Raw genomic sequence first — 23,877 nt, 5'->3', positions numbered from 1 at the left:
AGGGACTCGTCAGGTTTGCAGAAGTCAAGACCAGAACGACTACTCTACGACGTCCAGTGGATAAGTTGTGTGTGCTCCTGGAGGCCGACGCCTTTGAAGATTCCTCTGAAGGACACAAGAACAGCTAAGAACTTTAATCTTTTTTATTAGTGATATATGAACAGTATATTATTCATGTTTGTTTAGTTAGATTGAATTTTGACCAGTTTAGAATATTGGATTTATAATTGTTCCGAGTCACATCTACACAATTAGGGGACCGGAATGTTACGGTCAAAATCAACATCCCCTTATTTGGCCATAGTTCAAATTCAAAGTCATGAGTCACCATCAACTTCCGTCCTTTAATGTTTATCTTTTGTATTACGCACTGCGCACATGCAGCCATTCCAAGCGTGCTTTTAGACACTTTAAGTTAGACCTTCAGAGAGTGGACATGTCTCTGAAGTGACCGGCTATAGTTCTCGCCAAGATTGCTTGTAAAGACCATTTTGATGAAACAGCTTTGAACCTGTTGATGCGATAGTCTTATACAACCCTACACAAAATCGGTAAGCAATTCAGTTGATTCTTTTGTGACTTTAAAGCAGACATTCTTGAAGGAACATTGAATAGCCTTATTCCATTGTGAGACTCTAAGAGCACGTGTGCCTAACAAAAGGCCAAGGACCTTATTGAAGTATGCGAACAATGAATGCTATAATGGACACATTCAACGACTCTGATTACATTTATAGTACAACTTTTGAGACCTTTTAGTTAAAGTAGAATTTAGTGATTGTATTCTTATGCATCTTTGAGTTAGTGATTGTTTCAAAGCAGCGTATTGTTCATTAAGTCAGGGCTGCTTTTATGCAAATGAGATTTTGTCAACGAAAGTAAACGTTCAGTCACCGTTAGAGGGCGTTTACTGAGGTGGGTCACGTGACCACCCCACCTATTATGACCTTTGACCCCTGAGTCATCTTAGAGGGAGTATTACTTCCTGTTAGTTACTTCCTGTTTCTAATTTCCTGTGTCATAGAGTGTATTTACTTCCTGGTCAAAGAAAGTATTTACTTCCTGTGTCATAGTGTGAACGTAGCTTAGTTCTCACTTCCTGTATCCTTTTGTTTTGATTTGTTTTCAGTTAATCGTTCCCAAACGTTCTCAACGTTTGTAGTACAACATTCTACTCAGAGAATTTGTTGTTCTCAGTCTGGAAGACATGCCTATATTCGAATAAACCACGTGAAACTTAGATCGGATATTTGCTTCGTCTTATTTAAGAGGGAACGCATTACGGAATATCAGTTGTAGACGACTATTGCATAGTAGTTGCAGACAAATAATTTTGAGTCTTAAGGAATTTGTTTGCGCGCTACATTTCTCATTAACGATTTTGCATCGGACTTGTGATATTCACCTAAGTCAAACCATGGAAGATGAAGAAAAGAAATCAAGAACTTCGTCACCGGAAAAGGAATTGCAAGAACCCAGGCGTAGCGGCCGTGACAGAACACTGTCAGAAAAAGGACTTAAATATGAGTTATCTACTAAAGGTGGCTTCTTAGAGAAAACAGCGGGTTCACTAACCCAAAAGTCCACGAAGATACGGGAGCTCATCGCTGATAAGGCAGACCTATTCACAGTCAAACTGAAGTTTGAAGTGTGGAAGGAGCTGCATCAAGTCTTTGCAGAACCGGGCTATGAATACGAAAGTTTACTCCCAAAGGATCAGGTGCCAGACGAACGCCTTCGTTGGCTGGCCGATGTCGAAGACGTTTTTGGGACCTTCTTTAAAGACACCACTGCATGGTTGAGCGAACAAGAAGCGAAGCCAGCACCAATTGCGAACCCCACACCAATTCATCCACAAGAGGATGTAGGACCAGAAGATAGTGTCTCTCAAGTCGGCACACCGAAGCCGTCTGTAGTTGGCAGCCAGAGTGGGGTCAGCCATCATACGAGCCACAGTGCACTCTCAGCCACCAAACTAGCAGATGAAAGGGAAAAGGCTGAACTGTTGGCAAGGTCAGCTAAGCTCAAGAAGAAGCAAGAGATTGAGCGTGCTAAGTATAAGCTTCAACTCCAAGAACACGGGAGAGGCAAGAAATGGAGCGGGCCATGGCAAGACATGAGCTTCAACTCAAGGAGGAGCAACATGAACTTGACACAAAGATTGCCGTAGCCGATGCTAGAGCTAGATCTCTGAATAAGTTTTTTGGTGACGAATTCGAGGACGATATCGCCATCAATATTAAGACTGACCACTGGAGGACGAATCCATTGTGTCCAGAACAAAACCACGAAAGACCACAACACCAGTACGAGTGTATAAGAAGGAAACTCCTACAATAAAAAGGGAGAATGACAGTGAGGCGGATGATTTAGAAGAAGAAGTCAGTGTAGCAGCTTCCAGAATTTCCATTAGAAGCAATAGCAGTAACATGAGTAAGACGACACGTGACTCTGCACAGTGGGCCATGATCAGAGCAATAAAGAAAATGTCCACAGTGATAAAGAAGTTTGACGGTAACATCATGGAGTACAGATCATTCATAGATGAGTTTGAGACCAAACTAGTACCGACTGCCGAAGATGATAAAGATAAACTCACTCTGCTGAGACAGTTCACGGAAGGCACAGCCCATGAAATAGTTCAAGGTATGCGGGTATAGATGCAAGTGAAGCATATCAAGGTGCCATGGAGGAGCTGGAAGAGCGCTATGGTGATCCACACAAGATAGCCAACGCCTATCTGAGGAAGGTTTTGGACTGGCCTCCAATCAAGCCAGACAACGTTGCCTCGTTAGACAAGTTCGCCATCTTCTTGAATCGATGTAAGACAGCAACCCGATGCGTTGATGGCCTAGAAATACTAGAACATTCAGAAAATATGAAACGGATCGTCAAGAAGCTTCCTTACTTTATTCAAGATTCTTGGAGTAAACGCACAGCGAAGATACGCAAAGCCAAGAAAAGAGTAAGATTTGAAGACCTCGTCGATCTGGTGAAGTCCGAAGCAAGCAGACTGTCATGCCCGGACTACAGTAGACAAGCAATGGCTAGCCTCGACAATCCAGTGAAAAAGAAGAGAGGTACAGACAAAGTGGAACAATCTTTCGCCACTAGCGTTACAAGCGCAGACAAGAAGACGAACCAAGGGAGCAAGAAGAGCAACACTTCAACCTCCAAACCAAACAAGGCTCAACAGAAACCATGCCTGCACTGCCAAGATAACAATCATTCTTTCGACAGTTGCGAACAATTGATTGCAGCCAGTCAAGAAGATACTGTTAACTTCCTGAGAAACCAAGGTGTATGTTTTGGCTGTCTGAAACCTGGTCACCGGAGTAGGCAATGCAAGCAGAAAGCTAAATGCTCCAAATGCCAAGGAAAACACCCAACAGTACTACATCAGGATCGTCGACCGACAACTGATAAAGATGAGGATTCAAAGAGACCAGTACAGACGGAGAGTGTCGCAGTACACTGCACCACGGCAGAGGTGGACCAAGTACAGTCCTTTATGGGGACCGGTGGTCAAGACGATGACACCGGTGGTGATGATGATAACTGCAAGGTCCTGCTGACTATTATCCCTGTCAAGGTGAAGTTGAAAGGCTCAAATAGAATGGTACAGACTTATGCCTTTCTGGACACAGGTAGTGTCATATCATTCTGCACAGAAGCGTTACAGAGAAAACTTGGAACCATAGGCAGAAAGACAAAGCTGACGGTAAATACAGTGAACGGCTTAGGCAGCCACACCTGCGACAAAGTCACGGGCATAGAAGTTTACAACCTAGACTGTTCAGAGCCACAGGTAGAGCTGAAAACAGTATACACTAAACCAGAGATAGGCGTCTCTGAAGACTACATTCCCCGTCAAGAAGATCTCATGAGATGGCCGCATTTGAAGGATATAAGGCTTCCAAGAATAGATGCCGAAATAGGACTGATGATAGGTACCGGAGAAACAGCAGTATTTACCCCTCTGGAAACAATACGTGGTCCAGATTCAACCCCTCACACATGCAGAACACGCGTAGGATGGATCCCCTGGCACGTAGTCAGATTGAATGAACAAGGGCAACATCCTCGCAGCTACAGAACAGAAGTCGTGGCCGTAGAGGATATAGAAGAAGTCGGACATCTTGGAAGGAACTCGATGCTGGCGAAGCTAAGAGAGAAATATTGGAACTACGGGCGCCTACAGCAATCCGCAACCTCGTAGCAGAAAGTGTTATCTGTAGAAAATATGGAGCAAAAGTTTGTGAGAAGATGTCAGACCTACCTAAGGACCGCATCACTCCCAAAGAGCCGCAATTCACTCGCACAGGTGTAGATTACTTCGGACCAATGGAGGTCAAACGTGGCCGTGTCACTGAGAAGAGGTATGGAGCGATCTTCACATGTATGGCGACTCGTGCGGTACACTTAGAAGTAGCCTGCTCATTAGATACAGATTCGTGCATCAACGCCATCAGAAGATTTATAGCACGAAGAGGACAAGTTAGGTCCATCAGATCAGACAACGGAACTAACTTCGTTGCAGCCGACAAAGAGCTGAAGGAGAGTATCAAGAGATGGAACCAAGAGAAGATAGCTGAGATGCTCCACCAACAAGACATCAAATGGGAATTCAACCCCCCAGCAGGTTCCCACTTTGGAGGAGTATGGGAGCGTCACATCAGAACCATAAGGAAAATCATCTTTTCCTTGCTCAAAGAACAACCACTTCGCATGTCAGATGAAGCACTCCGAACGCTGTTCTGCGAAGTGGAAGCCATAATTAACAGCCGACCAATCACCAGGCTGTCAGAAGATCAGAATGATCTAGAGGCATTAACACCCAACCACCTGTTGATGCTGAAACCAAAACAGGCCCTGCCACCCGGCTTGTTTCAGAAGAATGACAACTACGTACGCCGTTGATGGAGACAAGTGCAGTACCTGGCAGATTTATTCTGGAAAAGAAGGATGAAAGAATATCTCCCGTTGCCACAAGAGAGACAGAAGTGGCTCGAGATCAGAAGAAACCTCAACGTTGGAGACGTGGTGTTGATCGTCGACAACACAGCGCCGAGGAACTCCTGGTCCATGGGCAGAATCACCAAAGTGATGAAAGACAAGAAGGGACACGTCAGGTTTGCAGAAGTCAAGACCAGAACGACTACTCTACGACGTCCAGTGGATAAGTTGTGTGTGCTCCTGGAGGCCAACGCCATCAAAGACTTGTCTGAAGGACACAAGAACAGCTAAGAACTTTAATCTTTTTTATTAGTGATATATGAACAGTATGTTATTCATGTTTGTTTAGTTAGATTGAATTTTGACAAGTTTAGAATATTGGATTTATAATTGTTCCGAGTCATATCTACACTATTAGGGGACCGGAATAATACGGTCAAAATCAACATCCCCTTATTTGGCCATAGTTCAAATTCAAAGTCATGAGTCACCATCAACTTCCGTCCTTCAATGTTTACCTTTGTATTACGCACTGTGCACATGTACCCATTCCAAGCGTGCTTTTAGGCACTTTTAAGTTAGACCTGCGGAGAGTGGACATATCTCTGAAAGTGACTGGCTATAGTTCTCGCCAAGATTGCTTGTAAAGACCATTTTGATGAAACAGCTTTGAACCTGTTGATGCGATAGTCTTATACAACTCCACACAAAATCGGTAAGCCATTCAGTTGATTCTTTTGTGACTTTAAAGCAGACATTCTTGAAGGAACATTGAATAGCCTTATTCCATTGTGAGACTCTAAGAGCACGTGTGCCTAACAAAAGGCCAAGGACCTTATTGAAGTATGCGAACAATGAATGCTATAATGGACACATTCAACGACTCTGATTACGTTTATAGTACAACTTTTGAGACCTTTTAGTTAAAGTAGAATTTAGTGATTGTATTCTTATGCATCTTTGAGTTAGTGATTGTTTCAAAGCAGCGTATTGTTCATTAAGTCAGGGCTGCTTTTATGCAAATGAGATTTTGTCAACGAAAGTAAACGTCCAGTCACCGTTAGAGGGCGTTTACTGAGGTGGGTCACGTGACACCCCACCTATTATGACCTTTGACCCCTGAGTCATCTTAGCGGGAGTATTACTTCCTGTTAGTTACTTCCTGTTTCTAATTTCCTGTGTCATAGAGTGTATTTACTTCCTGGTCAAAGAAAGTATTTACTTCCTGTGTCATAGTGCGAACGTAGCTTAGTTCTCACTTCCTGTATCCTTTTGTTTTGATTTGTTTTCAGTTAATCGTTCCCAAACGTTCTCAACGTTTGTAGTACAACATTCTACTCAGAGAATTTGTTGTTCTCAGTCTGGAAGACATGCCTATATTCGAATAAACCACGTGAAACTTAGATCGGATATTTGCTTCGTCTTATTTAAGAGGGAACGCATTACGGAATATCAGTTGTAGACGACTATTGCATAGTAGTTGCAGACAAATAATTTTGAGTCTTAAGGAATTTGTTTGCGCGCTACAAATTTACCAATAATACGTAAAACCTTAAATTTTGAGGCTTTACTATATCACGCCTTGCGCATAAATATCAAAAAATTTGTGTGAACATGCTTCATTCATAAGAAGAAGAAGTCAACATCATGCGCGACATCGCCGCAAGTTCCCCATATCTCAATGAACCCCAAGAAGAAGGACACCAGGATTCAAAAATCGTCGTACAGGAGGAACTTTTTAAGGTGCAATATGCTATTACAATTGTAACCGTTCAAAAACTGTCAACAGGCGTCGCGCGCGCGACATCGCTGTCACGATACGCGCACGCTACGTGTTAGGAGATAGACTGTGCCATGCGAACGACAGGATAATTGCTAGAGCTTGTCTAAAAATAAAAGAACTTTAACAGAAAAAAAACATGGGAAAACATTAAAAGACTCAACATCTTATTTTCGTATATAGCAACCTGAAATATCCGTGTTCCTCACAGCCCTTCAAATTTTCACTTCGATGACATCACTTCGCAGGCGGCGCGTGGCAGCCATTTTGTTTGCTTACGTTGTTCACGGTCAAATTACAAATTCATTTCGGGAACACTTAAAAACCGATGACATTTATCGTGTATATCTAGACGTTTACCGTGAAATATCACGGCTGATATTTTACGGTAAACGTCACTAGGATGAAGCGATATGGGCATGGGTATGATATGGATAATTATGGTACCATTAATAGGATGCAGTCTTGCTCAATATTGTATCATTAACAATTTCCATTATCTTCCAGGTGATGAGAATAACCATCACTGATGTGATGATGTTGATAGCCAACAGTGGCTTTGTCAGTAGAAATCTAACGATGGCTATGAAATTACAAATAACTGCAAACAAAAATAAAATTTTGTTTTACAGATTAAGACTTACCTGTTTCAAATCTGACAGGAGATTACGTTTCAGATTATTGTCAAAGGACACAACTTCCTCTGTTCCTCCAGATATTGAAATTACTTGGTAAGGACCGACTTTTGGAATTTGCAAGTTAGAAAGAACATTATCAAGAGCACAAAGATCGTGTTCATTGCACTGAAAGAACTGTAGAAAAATGAAAAAAGCATAATTAAGCTACTTGTTCATTGTATGATGTGTTCTAAAACGTGTCAAAATTTTCTCAATTGCGTCAAAGAATTTGAAGAATTATACGAAATAATAGGTTTTACAAATTCAAGTAATTCCAAATGTACGACATTGAGAAAAGTTACAAGTAGCTTTTCCTTAAATTATAGAATGATATACATTATAAGTAAATCCAACACTAGAGAATCTGACAAAAACAAAGCTATGTCACAACGTTTACATTGTAGGCCTTGGCTATGAGAAGAATGTGTATTAAAGGTATACGGTCACCTATTCCAATTTTGCTACAGTTACCATGGAAAGAGAAAATGTAACCAATCACAAATTTTAAGCGGGTGGCCGCTTTTTAAAAACAGCGCCCTCACATGGACATTTTCATTACCAAGGAACGCCCCATTGACCATATATGGGCATATTTAGATTACAGGTGACTGTATACCTTTAATTACATTAATTAAGATACCTTGATCGATTGCTTCTCATCAATTCTATTGTGGTTGAAATTTATAATTCCTTGGCTCTCGGGTTTAATCTGATCTGGTAGATTCAAGTCCGCGTGTACTGATTTTGTGTCCTCTCCTTTCTGGGGGAAATGAAATTTATAAGATCTAACTTGATGATATGATTTATGTTATCCTGAATGTGTTAAAGGGAAGGGGTCGTTCAGTCTGCGGCTGCGCGACTCTCTCTCTCTCTCTCTCTCTCTCTCTCTCTCTCTCTCTCTCTCTCTCTCTCTCTCTCTCTCTCTCTCAGAGTTTCAAAGTTGTTAACTGTAATGAAGCCTTGAATTATAAATAGCGTTTATTCATGTCACCAGAAAGTTCGGCCCGGAGGGTATATATATTTATGAAATACAAGGTAATGGGCTATCGTGAAAATTGTATGTGTAGTGCATTTTGTTTTCACCTAATTACATTAAACAGTCTGGTGCAAGAATGAGGTTAAAGAGGCACTCCCACTTGGTAACATTTTTAAAACACATTTTTTTAATGCCAACGGTCGATATTTGACGTGGCGACTCCGCGCGGATCGCGAGATATCGATAAAAACTGTCATTTCCCGAGCGTATTTTTCACATCCCGAAGTTATACGATCGTTTCTGGTTATGACCCGAAATCCCCCGAAAGTGTGTTGTTTTGCTGATTGACGATATTCTAAGGAGTCCAAAAACGTCCGAATGACGCAATTAATTTACCTCCTACTGCGATGACTTTATATACATCATTATCAATGCCTTTACCTCTGGTAATTCTTCTAAAAAACTTCTCCTTAGTTTTTGTCGTTTTCATTATTCTCAATCAGTTGTATGAAATTTTTAAACAATACCACATAGATATCAGTTTTTACGCGTAAAATATTAGTTGCCTCTGATGTCTACATTTTGTCGTCTGCCACACAGTTATAGCGGCTGCCGCGTGTTGTATGCGCGCATACCACGCGGCGGCCACTATGCATCTATGTATCAACCGCACCTATCTGTGCTAGTCCGACCTTCTGTGCCAGTCACCTATGCGAATTCAGGTGGAATCAGCAAACTTTGTTTTTCATTTTTTTGCCGAGTCAGTAGGACTCGGCTTTCTTCCAAGGGACATGACCGCTCACCGACGCGAGTGGTACTGCTGTGGCGTACAGCAGCGTCAGCGTAGACTCGTACTCCATAGCTTAGTTGACAATGGCCCCAGTGCCGAACGTTCTATGTTCGGAAGCTGAATTCAGGTGGGCCACCGGAATTCAAACTTTAACTTTTTTGAGGACATGTTTTTATCGATATCTCGCGATCCACGCGCAGTCGCCACGTAAAATGTCGACCGTTGGCATTAAAAAAATGTGTTTTAAAAATGTTACAAAGTGGGAGTGCCTCTTTAATGCACACATGCCCTGCGTTGTATTTGTTTTAGTGTTTTCTGTGTGTAGGCTGTCCGTTTATATGCATGTGTGTTTGTTTATGAATTTGTCTGGGTGTTCCTTTGATTGGTTTGGATGTCGTTTTATAGTAATAGTGACAAATTTACAGAGAATATGGTGTTTTTATAGCTTATATCCGTACATTTGATATGTAGGAACATTCTGGTTAATATTGTGCCATAAACATTTCCATTACAAACCCCAGTATCAATTACTTGAGATTAACAAGATTAACTGTGTTTTGTTTCCTTTAGCATTTGATAATTGCTCTTCTTACACAATATATCTATATTTCGATGTGGTTGAGTTGGAATGTTTACTATAAGCTTGCATGTTCAGCGCAGTTGTTTAGTTTTACTTCAAATAATTTGTATTTTTTGCTGTTGCTTCTGTATGGATCACGTTTTGCAATTATTATGCCCTATTTGCCTGTTCATTTCTGTTTTTACTTGTGGATTCCAACGTATTTTGCTCTAAAATATTGAACACAAATTATCGTGAACGCAAGTATGTTTTTGCCTTTGTTGATATTCTGATTACATTGCTTTGATTGCCTTGTTTGATCCTGACATTTTCTTTACAGTTTTACGATCGTTATTCATTTATCTTGTTGTACGTTGTGTCTGCTGTTAAATCTCAGAAGGGAAATGATTATTTGTATTTAACTTCCTTTGACGTAATGTTCGATTGACCTTAAGCTAAGCCTTGTACAGTTTAGATTATCAGGGTAATTTATATTGTCTTTATCTCATTACACGTCCTTATGTCGTTTTCAAAATAATTTACATCGTACGAAAATTTTACTCGGTTTTGACATGGCGGTTAAGGGGTACATTTTAGATATTTGAAAAATGCCGTTAAAAGGGCCGGGAATAACTTTGTTTTGTAGAGACTTTTAATCTTAGATTGTACGTGTCTTCTTGCTTGTCTTGCTCTCTGGCATTTAGAGTTCATTTGATTTTCTTTATTGCATGTGTAACTTTATTTATTTACTTTTTTCTGTTACTGTACGACGATCTACCTCTTACGAGGCCCAAGCCCATTGCTCCCCGTGCCACCCATCCCTTGGAAAAACAGGAGCTAAATATTAATGGCAACTAAAACACAGTGGCACTACAATGATGCAAACATGTTTCAAATACGATAGACAAACCTCCAGTTCTTTCCTATATTCTTCTCCAACAGCTCCTCTGAGAGTTGCCTCCAACCTGTTTCAATAAATAATAAACTGACATGTAAAATTGAAGAGAAATGTGTCAATGGTTCGCTTGAACGGGAAATGCTTGAAATTGTCTCGGCCAAGATTCAATACAATGAATATACAATATATGCACGGGTTTGTAGGTGGTATGTTTTATTATGCAAATGGTCAAATTCTGAATAGACTGCATTCAGCTGATGCGGAAACCGTAAACTCCGAGCGATGTCTTACTGCACAAACTGGCAACAAGCTTACCAGACCGTGACTTTTAGATCCCGTCAAATGAGAGCATCAACATGCACTAACTGAAAGTGGTGTGTGATATTTTGAAATCAAAGAGTTTGTGACGAGAACAATTCCGGTAGTACATCTTAGCGCTGTCATTTTCATCTGTTTTCACGTAAAGCATGTAACCATAATTGCTCTCAATTGCAAAATCTTCTCAACAGCGGGCTTTGACGGCCAAGTGATATACTTCTCACAAAGGAGAAGGAAATCGAAAGGAAGTCAAAGATTTAGTTTGTTTCAGATGGTATTAGCGGTAGAACTTGGAAACTGATGATTGTATCATCTTGAAGCATGCCCAACTCACTCGAGAATTAATGAATTTACACTCACGGTGCGTTTGTAGTTATTAAGAGGACTTTTACGTTTCAGCTTATTGATGTTTAATGACCCATAACGTATTCATCTGAGTATTATCTGCACAGGATTGCTACATGTATTTGTGGGCTAACCGATACGGCCAGAGGTTTAGTTTTTGTTTAATATATAACAGTATGAGGCCAACCTTTATTGATTATTGCCCTACTTTGGATGACCTTTCTCCAACTTTAACATATATCAGCAGATACAATAGGATAACTTCTTGTATTTGATAGTATAAGTTATAGCGTTTTCTCAGTACTTTCCCAACTGATTCATTGTATGCATATCAAGTACTAGCCTAATCTATGGGGCTACAGCTTTGTTTCTGCTTGAAATTGACTAGAACGGAAGCAACGTGTGTTCAAACATTTGAGAAACAATTTGACCTACTTTCAGTGTGCGAAACTCAAGCAAAATCTCTACTGGCCAAACGGGCCAGCAACTTAAAAAAATCACTGGCCCTGGAGGAAATTATTTGGTCCGATCCTCAGGTCAAATCCAAATATAGTGCAGATTGTACTCGCTCGCAGTATAGTGGCTAAGAACATGCGATTGAAAAAATAAAAAGACACCACTTCAAAATCATAGCACCAAACTGTTTGTTATGGCTTTTAATTCTTTTAGAGCAAAGAAAATGGAGATGACTATCAAAACAAAAAGTTTGGGCAACTGACATCAGTGCCAAAAACATATGAAATCAGTGAAAGGTTAATCAAAAACATACAAAACGTTTTATTTCTTAAAACAGCCTCTCACAACAAATAGTTCTAACACTGAGAAAACGAGCACACGCGTAGGCTTGAGATATGTGCCGACACGGAAATGCTAAGCGTACAAAACTGTGATCAGGAATGGGTAAGTTTTGGCAGCACAAACACGGGATCACACGCAAATGGAGTCACTACAACAATTGATTCTTTCAAAAATAATTCTGGCTTCTCCTCTTTGAGGGACTCATCGTCAAATTCAAGTAAGGGAATACAGAAAATTAGGGCAACTGATGAAGAGAAATAACACTGAAGTGTCGAAACCCACGTGAAAAGACGAATCACAAATTTAAAATGTAAGCGTAATCTTTACAGGTGACCAAGGCAAATGGCGATCAAGGTCAAATCACAATGAAGACGCGACTTTGCACAATGTGTAAATATCGGACATTTAACGTTCAACGTATTTCTGTCATACATAACAGTTTATATATCGGGCCTAATATCGATACTAGACGATACAAGAATAATTTACCATTTGTCGCGGAACGCCGGGTTTGCGACATTGCCGATATTTTACCTCAGGTTGATACATATCGGCGATTTTGGACTCTATATAATAATCGATACCAGACAATACCTGGAACGACTTACCTTGCGTCTCGACACGCCGAATCCCTGATATCACAAATATTTACTCTATATTTATCGGCGATTGGGACTCTAATATCGACACAAGAAAGACTTGCCCTGCTCGAGCACGTCTGGTCTATGTAAATCACCTGTGTTTATCGGCAATTTTGGGACAAATGTCCATGTGTATATATATATGTCGGAGATCTAGTACCTCACAGATTTTGCCAAGCCCGACTTCCTCAATCCGACTCTTACTTCGATACTAACGCCACTATACTTGTCAAATCGCGGGTAAATATTCGATGTATGTTGTGGAGATCACTACCTTACAGATCTATCCCCGCTGTCTGTCCGACTCTAACTTATATTATAGGATACCAGACTTGTCTGAAACGGTGGGTATATATCCTATATCGGAGATTTCACCATCTCACATATCTGACAAAACAATTCTAATTTCGATACTGTGTTGTCCAGTATCTGTCAATATCCGATATCATATAAAAGTGCAATGTTGCGGTGTCCTCGAAATCCAGTTTACCTCGACACACCCTACACGGTCGATACGCTAAACAATGACTATTATGACCACAACGAGATCTCAAACCTACCACACGTGCTTAACAAATGGGGAGCATATTGAATAGCGACCACTCTCGCGAGAAAACGTGAGGTAAGGACTTTCGCTTTGATGCAGTACCGATCGGTCTGTTCACTTTTTATTTGCGAATTTCACGTTTTGCAAATCTCTTGAGAGGATAAATGTCGTGTTTTTGAATAATTTTGTCAGGTATATAGCTTAGCAAAACATCATGGTAAACTACTGTACATATAGGGAAAGTTACTGGTCCTCGTCTTTAGGAAAAGCAGAACATCTTTCAAGAGTTACTCGTCGGGCATGAAAACTGCTGGTCTCGGGCCATCGGATTAGCGCGAATTTCGAACGCTGCCTACTTTCACAGAATCCAAAACCAACTGCAAGTGCAGCCCTGTTATAAGCTACATCAAGGATTCAATTATCATTACGAATGTTCCTTAATGATGCACAAATCAAATCATAGAATAACGATAGGGCTAGAGGGTTAACATTGACCGTAATATTTTCAAACATGTTGGAATGACCTGGGATGACCTGTGACCAAATTTCATGTATTACATGAACGACATAAAGTACAACGTTAATATTTGATATAATATAAGCCTCATTGAGGCATTCACACAAAGTATTTAATTGTTGGATGATGAGGTTGGATTTTTGGTTTTTGTATGCGACCAAAATTTATTCCAAAATTTACGAATGCCCTTGGATGACCTTAGCTGACAGCTCTGATATTAAGTGATATGAAAATTTCATAAGTGTCGTTTTAAAGGGATCGTGACACACACATGTCAGGAACGTTCCTAGTGGTTATTGGACGCAATATGCTAATTTTCATGGTCATCAGTGCATTTTTGAAGAATAATAAACGTATACCAGTTTGAAATTTGCCTCATCCTCAAAGTTTGACCAGTCGACTTCATTTCCATTCAGAAGATTGTCTGATGTTTATGAAATGTAAATGTAGTATTTTAAACCTCCACTAAAGGTAACAATAGAATAGATCACTACTTGTATAGCATTGTGAGTTTGTTAGTTCCCAACGGGCAAAGTCTTGATAGTGGACTCATAGATTTGGTTCTCTCCTTGCATTCTATACATGCATGTATGCATGCTGATGCATGCTGATCATATATGTGCAGTGTCTAACTGGAGACGTTTGTCAGACAAGACTGGACTGATTCGTCTCAAACTTGGTGTAAGGACAGCATATATACTGTGCATAAATACGCATGTTGATTTAGTTTTCAGATCCAATACGGCCTCAAGGCTTCCATTTTTTGCAAAGAGCTATAATTAACAAACGTCGTTACTGATTACAATAAAAAGTTGGCACAAAGACAGTATACTTTAACTTGATGAATTTAAATGGTTTCAATAAACTTAGCACAAAGGCACAGAACCATGAAGTACTTGTACACATCAATCATTCAATGTGTTGTGATCTAATATTGATGCCTAAAGGCCATTGTGTTTTAATATCGGTCAGACTGGAACAATAACTCAGACATGCCAAAGTCAACTTCATCCAAACTTGATGCAAAGACAAGGAATTATGATGTATAGTGTTGACTCTAAAAACCTATCACACTTTGTAATTGATGCATTTGTTTGGTTTCACTTTAGCTACGTCTAATAAGGCACTATACGGACGGGGATGTTTTCATTTATAACAACTTGTTTTGAGGAGAATGATTTCGGTTTTGATGTTAGTCTGCTATTCCTACTTGGATAACTAGTCAGGCCCAGTATCTCCTGTTATGTTGAGAGGTTCACTGCTATCAGCGGCGCGAACGTCTTAGCCAAAATACTGCCATGGTTACCTCCAAAGTTAGTCAACGCGGATGACGTAAAAGTGGATAAGACAGTTCAATTGAACCTTTTATTAGTGATGTAGCTCATTGAATACAGAGAATGTTGCTTTTGTTCACAGTTGCTTATGTAGAGAATATTGAATACTGTGTCTTATGCAATGCAGAGTAGCATCATATAAGTGTTGAATAGGTGTATATATTGTACTTTTCTGGAAAATGATTGAAAATATAGTAACTTTACCTGTCTTCGTCACTCATTCCAAAGCTGGTTTTGGGTGTGTCAGACAGCATTTTCTTACTGAAAAAGTAATATAACAACACAGTACTGCGGACATTTAGTACTAAAAGTTGCAGTACTTGCAGGATCAACATACTCAAACCAACAGAGTTTAATATGCTCCTATTATTCACTCATACGTACTACCTTGTGTCGTTATATATCTTGAAACCTAGCTAATGACTATTCTCTGAAATTGTAAAAAGAATCCACATGAAGAACTTTATGATTGGGATACAAAATTGTTATATATTGTGCATTTCTCGATTTTTTTTCTTCCTACAGGCTTGCTGTAAACAAAGGTCTGATTTCTTGATAGACGCATTTCAAATACTCTGAAATTGGTCTGATTGAGGTATCAGAAGTACCAATGGTAATTCTTCTATAGTTTTTCTTTCTGCAAGGTGCAGGGTATCATTTGTATAAAAGGCCACTGACTAATTGATGTAATGTTATGTCACTACACAGGAAAATCACTCTCTCTACCTTTATTCTTCTTCCAGATTAGAAATGTGGATAGCGTGTACTATGAAGTGTGCTGTGATTACTAGCGCACTTACATCATATCTCGTTTTATATTTATCAACATCACACAAAGATCTTAGTCTTACATCATCGCCAGTCATCATTTAAAGGGACACTATTTGTATCTTTTGACCTCATATTGTTGCAAACAAGCAGTTGATAATGTTATTCGACTTACTGAAAGATGTCTAAAAAACGGTCGACCGTAGACAACTTCCATCCCGTTTGCGTACACCGTATAGAAAAACCTTGGGTCTGGAGTTTATGGTGGGCTACTGTTAACCTCAGAGTTGGCAGATTGACCTGCGATCAGACCACACTTCTAACTGCTAGGCCGCTGTAAGTATCCGCGTGTAAAAAAATAAACCAAACGAAGTGACAGTCGAAAGCGCAGTATTGCAGTTTCGGGATTCTCTATTACCGATACTGTTTGCTCAATTACATTTTGACGGTTAGTTTTTCATGGAGATATCGACGGCCAATCCTGCTCTTAGATACACCATTCTTTGCTGCTACAGAGCACATTTTAGAATGGGCATTTCAAATGCCTACCAGCTGCAAGAAGCCGACGACATTTTGACAAGGTCTATAATTGCGGATTTTTTTTTCGTCTCGTTTGTTCCTCCATATGCATGCCATATGTAAACTTGCCCAAAGCCTTTGGGCATAGAAATGTGAAAATAGAGTAAAATGAAGGGATATTTAACTTCAGTAGACAGTCACGTTATTGTCGAGGTGATCGCGAAATCGAAGCGATGTACTTTGGCGACTGACACGTACATTATGTACATTGTTGGGTGAAAGCTAACTCTGCGTGTGGCAGGGCTGTGCCAAACCGCTGGCAGCACCTCGGTTACGGCGTGTAGTTTCTCCACCAAAAACAACCCATTTTTAATCCCAAACTTGCATTGAGTTCCGTTTTCAAGCACACCCACCTCGCCAGGGTACACGATTAGCCCTGGGTACAGGTCTGTGTGTTGGGGTCCACACACTTCGCACCAAAACCAGTTCGCCCCACACAACTTCGTCCCAAAACCATTTCGTACCAAACCCACCTCGTCCCAAGTACTACTTCGCCCAACCCCACTTCGCCCCAAGTACCACATCGTACTAAAACCACTTCGCCCAAAGTATAGTACCGTCAACTCGTCCTGAAACAACGATGTTACGACGTATCATAAGGTTGTTTTTACCTACAACTTGGAAGCATTAATGTGTTAGGACATTTTGGCTACCGCAAACCATTTATTGTTGCATGAAACCATAAACGATAGAATGAGAAAAAAAGAAACAAGCAAATGTTACAACTCAGGTGCCGTGCGCGGAATTGCATGATGTCAATTTCGCGAAATGCGTACACTTTCAAGATTTCAGTCCCAGGATGACAGAAAGGTGGTTATTTTCAGCTTTACCAGTTAGCGATAAGTTTTGGGCAAAGTGGTTTGGGGGACATGACTTTTGGGGCGAAGTGGTTTTGGTACGAGGTTGTTTTGGTGCGAAGTGGTTTTGGTCGGAAATGGTATGGGACGAGATGGTATGGCGCGAAGTGGTTTTGGTGCGAAGTGTCTGGGAACCTGTGTGTTCCCGGCGTTATACGGCGTGGAGGCCGTACGCATGGCTTTGGTACACGATGTGCTCAGCTGCACTTCTAAACTTACGTAAGGTAGCCTTCAGTAATTACAGGGGGGATGGGCAGGGGGAATTTCGCGAACCCCTGTACCGTAAAATGTGACCCTCCCCCCAATCCTCCATTCTAAAATGTGACCCTCCCCCTTGTCCGACATTCTAAAACTTGACCCTCCCCCCCCCCAACCACTGCGGTATTCTCCCTGGGAATAACTAAAACAGTATCAGCTAATTTACATGACAATTGGTTCAATTGTTATGTTAGGGACAAATTACAGAGGGGAGGGCTAGTGTTTTTTGAGGGACAGTCGCAATTTTTCACGCAAGAATTTTTGAAGAGATATGGTATTTCATACATTTTAGGGAGGGTCACCATATTTTGTGCAACTATAAGAAGGCAAGATCTAGCTGATTTAGTGCTTCATCCAGAAATATCAAATCATAATACATGGAGTCTATCAGGCAAATTATTGACAAACATGCTATATATCTGTATTTATATATGTTTGATAATGTATTTAAATGTACTTTGCTTGAATAGGGAAGTAAAATGAACATTTGTGTACAAGAAATTGATTTCTGAATTTCACCTAAAAAGTTGGTTCACTATCCATGGTGTTTATGATGAAATTATGAATAGCTTTTTCCAATACAAAAATAGGTAAATCTTTGCATTTGTGTACTTTTGATTATTGATATTAATTTTCTTGATTAGACTAGAGTGGTTACAAGTCTATGGTTGTGTAAGAAATTTGATTTTGGAATTTCACCAAATGTCATTCAATACACTAAGCATTGGGGTCTATGATGAAACTATGAATAGTTTTTTTTCAGTACAAAATTAGATAAATCTGTGCATTTATGCATGCTTGATTATTCACATTATTGTTTTTGATAAGACTAGAGTGGTTACAAGTCCATGGTTGTGCAAATAATTTGATTTCGGAATTTCACCAAAATGTCGATTCACTATGCACTGGGGACTATGATGAAACTATACAAAATTAGATAACTCTGTGCATTTATGTATGCTTGATTATTAAGATTATTGTTCTTGATTAGACTAGAGTGGTTACAAGTCTATGGTTGTGTAAGAAATTTGATTTTGGAATCTCACCAAATGTCAATTCACTATGCATGGCGGTCTATAAGTGTGTGCGTATTTTGTTGGTGATTTCCTATTCAGGAAATATCACATCGACAATCAAAGTTTGGCCATAATTTCAGCTTCTGTCAAAAGTGACCCTCCCCCTTGAACTGTTTTCTAAAAAGTGACCCGCCCCCAATTCCCTCGCCCCCCCCCCGTGTAATTACTGAAGGCTCCCTAAAGCCCACTTTTGGGAGTGGGTCGGAGGCACGGAGGCCGTAAGCGATCGGGTCTAGGCAACTGTCATTGCGATGTACTCACTTTTGGTTCGAAATGCGATTCAACTGATACAAATAATTACATGATGCACAGAGAATAACAACATTCAAACAGATCTTGTGTGTCGAGAGGTGACTCCAATGGCGAGCAGTATCAATGACAGTACTCGCCTGGCGCGGTGTCACAATGTCACTGATGCTACACACCGTGCACTGTTCAGTCTGAGTGCGATGTTTCCAGGTTCAACAAGTGATCATGTCATGTTTGTAAAAAGAACCAACGTAAAGGCAAGAAAATGCCCTAAAAATCTTAAAAGTTGACGAAGATTTGCTAACGATCAAATGCACAGGAAATGCATTACTTTGTACCTCTTTCACTATCACCACAGCAATCTGACATCGTTTTAGTTTTACCATTGACCCAATTGCGTCTATGGTTTTATTTGTTTCACAGTCCGTGTCATCGATACTAAAATCAAACTTACAAGCAAATGCCCTGCTTAGTTTCACTATTTGACAGTAGTTTGTGATACGTGCATTTGTTTATCGCCGTGTGCTCCTCGATATCCGTTGTGCTGAAGTTAGTGTGTAGGTCACAGGCCTTTTACGTTCCAGCTGTACTTTGATGGTTGACTATGCGTAGTAATATTGGTCATGTGCAGGGGTTCAATCATGGCGGTTGGTTCAAATCGCGCGGACGCCCTTATCAACATTGAACCTTGCCGTAAAGAGCAAGAAGGTGGTTTTACATATCCTTGAAGCCGTCCATAGTCACAATTTAGGTCCCCCATCGATTTGACCGGGGATTTAAGTCATCGAAGAAATGGGGAAAAAAAGTCAAAAGATACAAATAATGTCCCTTTAACAAGAAAAATAATATTCCAAAGGTTTATACTACTCTTGTAATGATCGTGATGTATGTAATCATTCGTCATTTTCTAACGTTAGGTGCCAGTTGTTTACAATCGTCTCGTGCCTATTTTTTAATACCATTATTTCAAAGTTTTTTGTCCAAAATGTCTTTTTATCTCGTACCTATAGGAAAACAATTTACCTTATATGCAGAGCCTGGGGGAAATTAGAAACCCACCATTTTGTTTGTACTTGGTACAAGTCAAACAAGACTACCACCACGATTATTATTACCGTTCATAATTGAAGGTCGTCGAGACATAAAAAAATTACCTTTGATTTCTTAATGTGACATATTACATACTGCGAAGCTTTCTCCCCCCATCCCCCTCACCTGCTGGTAAATTGACATCACAAATATAGTAGCTATATTGCTTACAATAATTAGAGGTTATTATACCAGTATATTGATGGCGCAAATACAGCGATCTGATTGGTTGAGACGCGAAAAGAACCGTGGTATATTGGCGATATACCACGGCTGGCATACGCGCGAGCTCTCAGCTTGAGCAAAAAGCTGGTTTTGTCGTTCCTCGCCAGAATTTCAATATACTGTTATGATATAATAGCAATAAATCACACCCAGCAACGGTATACCACCCGATTTTGACCAGTTAACTCCATATATGCACTCGCTATCGCTCGTGCATACTTGTCGTGAACTGGTCAAAATCTCGTGGTATAAGCTTACCATCGCTGGGTGTGCTTTATTGCTTTATTGCTTTATTGCATAATTATAATACCCAATATTGCCTGTTCCTGTGTCGTATCAGCATGAGTGTGACACGAGACGACGTCTAGTGTGTGACACACGAATGCTGATATGACGCCAGGAACAGGCGATATTGAGTATTATATTATAGCTTAGTCAATACCAGTGAATTTTTGTGACGTCAAACCCCCTGATTATTACTGATAATGTATCCGATTATTCAGCATTGCGCCCCCACAGCGAGCATGACAATATTTTTTTTTTGGGGGGGGGGAACGAAAAAAGGACTGTGCATTTGAAAGGAGGGAAAATATGGTGTAATACACAAAATGATAAATCTTGATAATGGTGCACAATATCGATATAATATCTTACTGTACGATTTATCATTTTTTTTCGTCTTCCCGCATACACTCGTCGTCTGCTCTGTCTGGCTCGTGCTCAGCATGCAGTCCCCGTTAGCCGTCCGATACGCTACATGTAGTGCACTGTATCACTACATAGTACTGTACGTTGTTTACAGCATGACTCGCTTCGTTGATGTATTAACAGAACTCAATACACTTGCAAACTCCTAGACGATACTGGCTTTGACACAAATTGGCATATTATGTATGTCAGTGGCCAAGTAAACGATGCAGGCGTGAAAGGCTACTCGAACTAGCCATAAACGGGCTAAAAACGATAGCTGTCATCAACCTTGACTGGAAGTGTCTACGGAAACTATTACGGAGCCATTCAAAGTCTCGGTCTAAGGTCAGCTGCTGCCAACAATCATGACGACCGTGGACTCTCCGTTGATCTAACATCTCGGCCTCATAGTTCTGATGCACTGACTGTGATCGGAGACAACTTTTATTCATCGTTTTTTCTCCTTGTTTCACCTTGCCTTGTTCTCGACATCGCGATAGAGACCCTCCAGTATGTTTGTCAACTGTAACTTTCAAGCACTGTTTACGTCTCGTCTCCCGCTCGCCGAAATAAGGGAACGAGCACAATTAACGGAGGGGGGGGCCGGAAGAGAAAATATGTGGTGCGTATATTTTTACAGGCCCCCCCCCCCTAACACCAGCAAAAATTTTAGTGGCCCCCCCATCACCGGCAACAAAATTTTTGTGCCCCCCCCCCTCCCAAAAAAGAAAGATTACATATTGTTACGTGCAGAGAAAACGAACAAAAGGGTGAACTCAGCAGTTAACGTTTAAACAAAATTTATTACGAAAATAAAACTAATTGCTAAGTTAGGGATAGGATACAAGCTTTAAAGTGTACAGACTACTTATCTCAGCTGGGACGGCAAAGCTCCAGTCTCAGAGTTGTAACAGTCAGTCGGATGAATGAACAGTCCTTTGGCTTGCAGGCTTGAATTTGCACAAAGTCCACAGTATAAATCCAGCGTTGGCAGTGAAGGTCTTGAAAAGTCTTGAGAATGACTACTGCTGGAGTTTAGTAACACACAAGAGACACGATCCCAAAAGTCTGACTGGAAGCAGTGCACGTCCCTTTTATAAAGGCATATAAGAACAATCTAGAACTTTTATTGACATGCTAATTACTGTTCTAAAATTATCTCTCTTACACAACTAATCAACTTTCCAGAACATTCCAAACATGACTAATTGAATTCAAGGTTGTGAGGTCATTAAGGGCAGTGACCTTGAGAATGTTCTAGACTAATTGAACTCAGGTCATGATGAGTGTGGGGTAAATGACCTACATAACACACCCCCTCTTCAAAAAAAAAGAAAATTTTTCAAAGAAAAATCTTTCTTTTTTTTTGAAGAGGGGGTGTGTTATGTAGGTCATTTACCCCACACTCATCATGACCTGAGTTCAATTAGTCTAGAACATTCTCAAGGTCACTGCCCTTAATGACCTCACAACCTTGAATTCAATTAGTCATGTTTGGAATGTTCTGGAAAGTTGATTAGTTGTGTAAGAGAGATAATTTTAGAACAGTAATTAGCATGTCAATAAAAGTTCTAGATTGTTCTTATATGCCTTTATAAAAGGGACGTGCACTGCTTCCAGTCAGACTTTTGGGATCGTGTCTCTTGTGTGTTACTAAACTCCAGCAGTAGTCATTCTCAAGACTTTTCAAGACCTTCACTGCCAACGCTGGATTTATACTGTGACTTTGTGCAAATTCAAGCCTGCAAGCCAAAGGACTGTTCATTCATCCGACTGACTGTTACAACTCTGAGACTGGAGCTTTGCCGTCCCAGCTTTGAGTTTAGAGTATTTTCACTCAAGTCAGTTTCAGTATCACTATCTTCATAATGGTCAGAACTGACTGTACTGACAGGCTGAGTTATAGTAGGATTATCCCTATCCAAATATGGCTTAAGCATATTTATGTGACATAGCTGTTTTGTTTTCGCCTGTCAGGTGTTATTATGATGTAATTTAAATCACTCAATTTCTTATCAATTAGGTATGGCCCAAAGTAACGAGCATGGAGTGGTTTGCCAGGAACCGGAAGTAGAACAAGAACTTTTTGACCTGGTTCAAACTTCCGTTTTGAGGTGTTTTTATCATATTTGGTTTTCATTGACTGCTGAGATGACTCAAGATTTTCTCTGGCTAATTCACATGCTTTAGAGAGTTTTGTACGAAAATCTGACACATATTGCAAAATATTCAGACAATCATCGTCGTCAGACAGGAATTTCTCTTTAACGAGCTTAAGTGGGCCACGGACTGTATGTCCAAATACAAGCTCAAATGGGCTAAAACCAAGAGACTCTTGAATTGACTCTCTAACAGCAAAGAGCAAAAAATGAATTCCTTCATCCCACTGTTTCTCTGTGTCAAAACAGTAGGTCCTAATCATGTTTTTCAAAGTTTGATGAAATCGCTCAAGAGCACCCTGGCTTTCTGGATGATAGGCGGATGACCTGTACTGTTTAATGCCTAGCTGATCCATTACTTGTTGAAAAATACCAGACATAAAGTTGGAGCCTTGATCGGACTGGACACATTTAGGGAGGCCAAATAAAGTGAAAAATTTGACTAAAGCTTTCACTATAATCTTTGTCTTTATATTTCTCAGTGGTATGGCTTCTGGGAACCGAGTTGATGTACACATTATTGTCAGCATGTACTCATTTCCTGATCTTGTTTTTGGTAGGGGCCCAACACAGTCTATAGTATTGTATCCTACTAAATGGTTCTTGAAATGCAGGAATTGGCTGTAAAGGGGCCTTTGGAATGGTCTGATTTGGCTTTCCTACCATTTGACATGTGTGACAAGTTTTACAGAAATGTGCTACATCCTGCCTGAGATTAGGCCAATAAAAGTGACTGAGAATTTTATGATAAGTTTTCCTGACTCCTAAGTGACCAGCCCAGGGGGTTTCAT

General features: G+C 40.3%; 1 protein-coding gene and 1 long non-coding RNA gene across 4 annotated transcripts in view; one reads left to right on the top strand and one right to left on the bottom strand.

The window, feature by feature from the left end:
• Positions 1-23,877, bottom strand: part of LOC139132619 (transient receptor potential cation channel subfamily M member 5-like) — a 95,662-nt gene that overhangs the window by 36,736 nt on the left and 35,049 nt on the right. For all 3 annotated transcript variants that reach the window (XM_070698897.1, XM_070698907.1, XM_070698902.1), the window contains exons 2-5: positions 15,341-15,397; positions 10,649-10,703; positions 8,054-8,173; positions 7,381-7,548 (exon numbers count right to left, since the gene is read on the bottom strand). In XM_070698897.1, coding sequence (XP_070554998.1) covers positions 7,381-7,548; positions 8,054-8,173; positions 10,649-10,703; positions 15,341-15,390 — 393 coding nt within the window. In that variant the 5' untranslated portion in view covers positions 15,391-15,397. The remainder of the gene's footprint in view (positions 1-7,380; positions 7,549-8,053; positions 8,174-10,648; positions 10,704-15,340; positions 15,398-23,877) is intronic.
• LOC139134058 (uncharacterized) lies at positions 5,550-6,359 on the top strand. Its single transcript, XR_011552707.1, has 2 exons — positions 5,550-5,671; positions 6,249-6,359. It is a non-coding gene; the product is annotated as an uncharacterized lncRNA (long non-coding RNA).

The sequence above is a fragment of the Ptychodera flava genome, chromosome 1 (assembly GCF_041260155.1).
Source record: "Ptychodera flava strain L36383 chromosome 1, AS_Pfla_20210202, whole genome shotgun sequence".
NCBI lineage: Eukaryota > Metazoa > Hemichordata > Enteropneusta > Ptychoderidae > Ptychodera > Ptychodera flava.
Note: the sequence above shows the minus strand (reverse complement) of the source record. Positions and strands in the feature narration are given on the sequence as shown.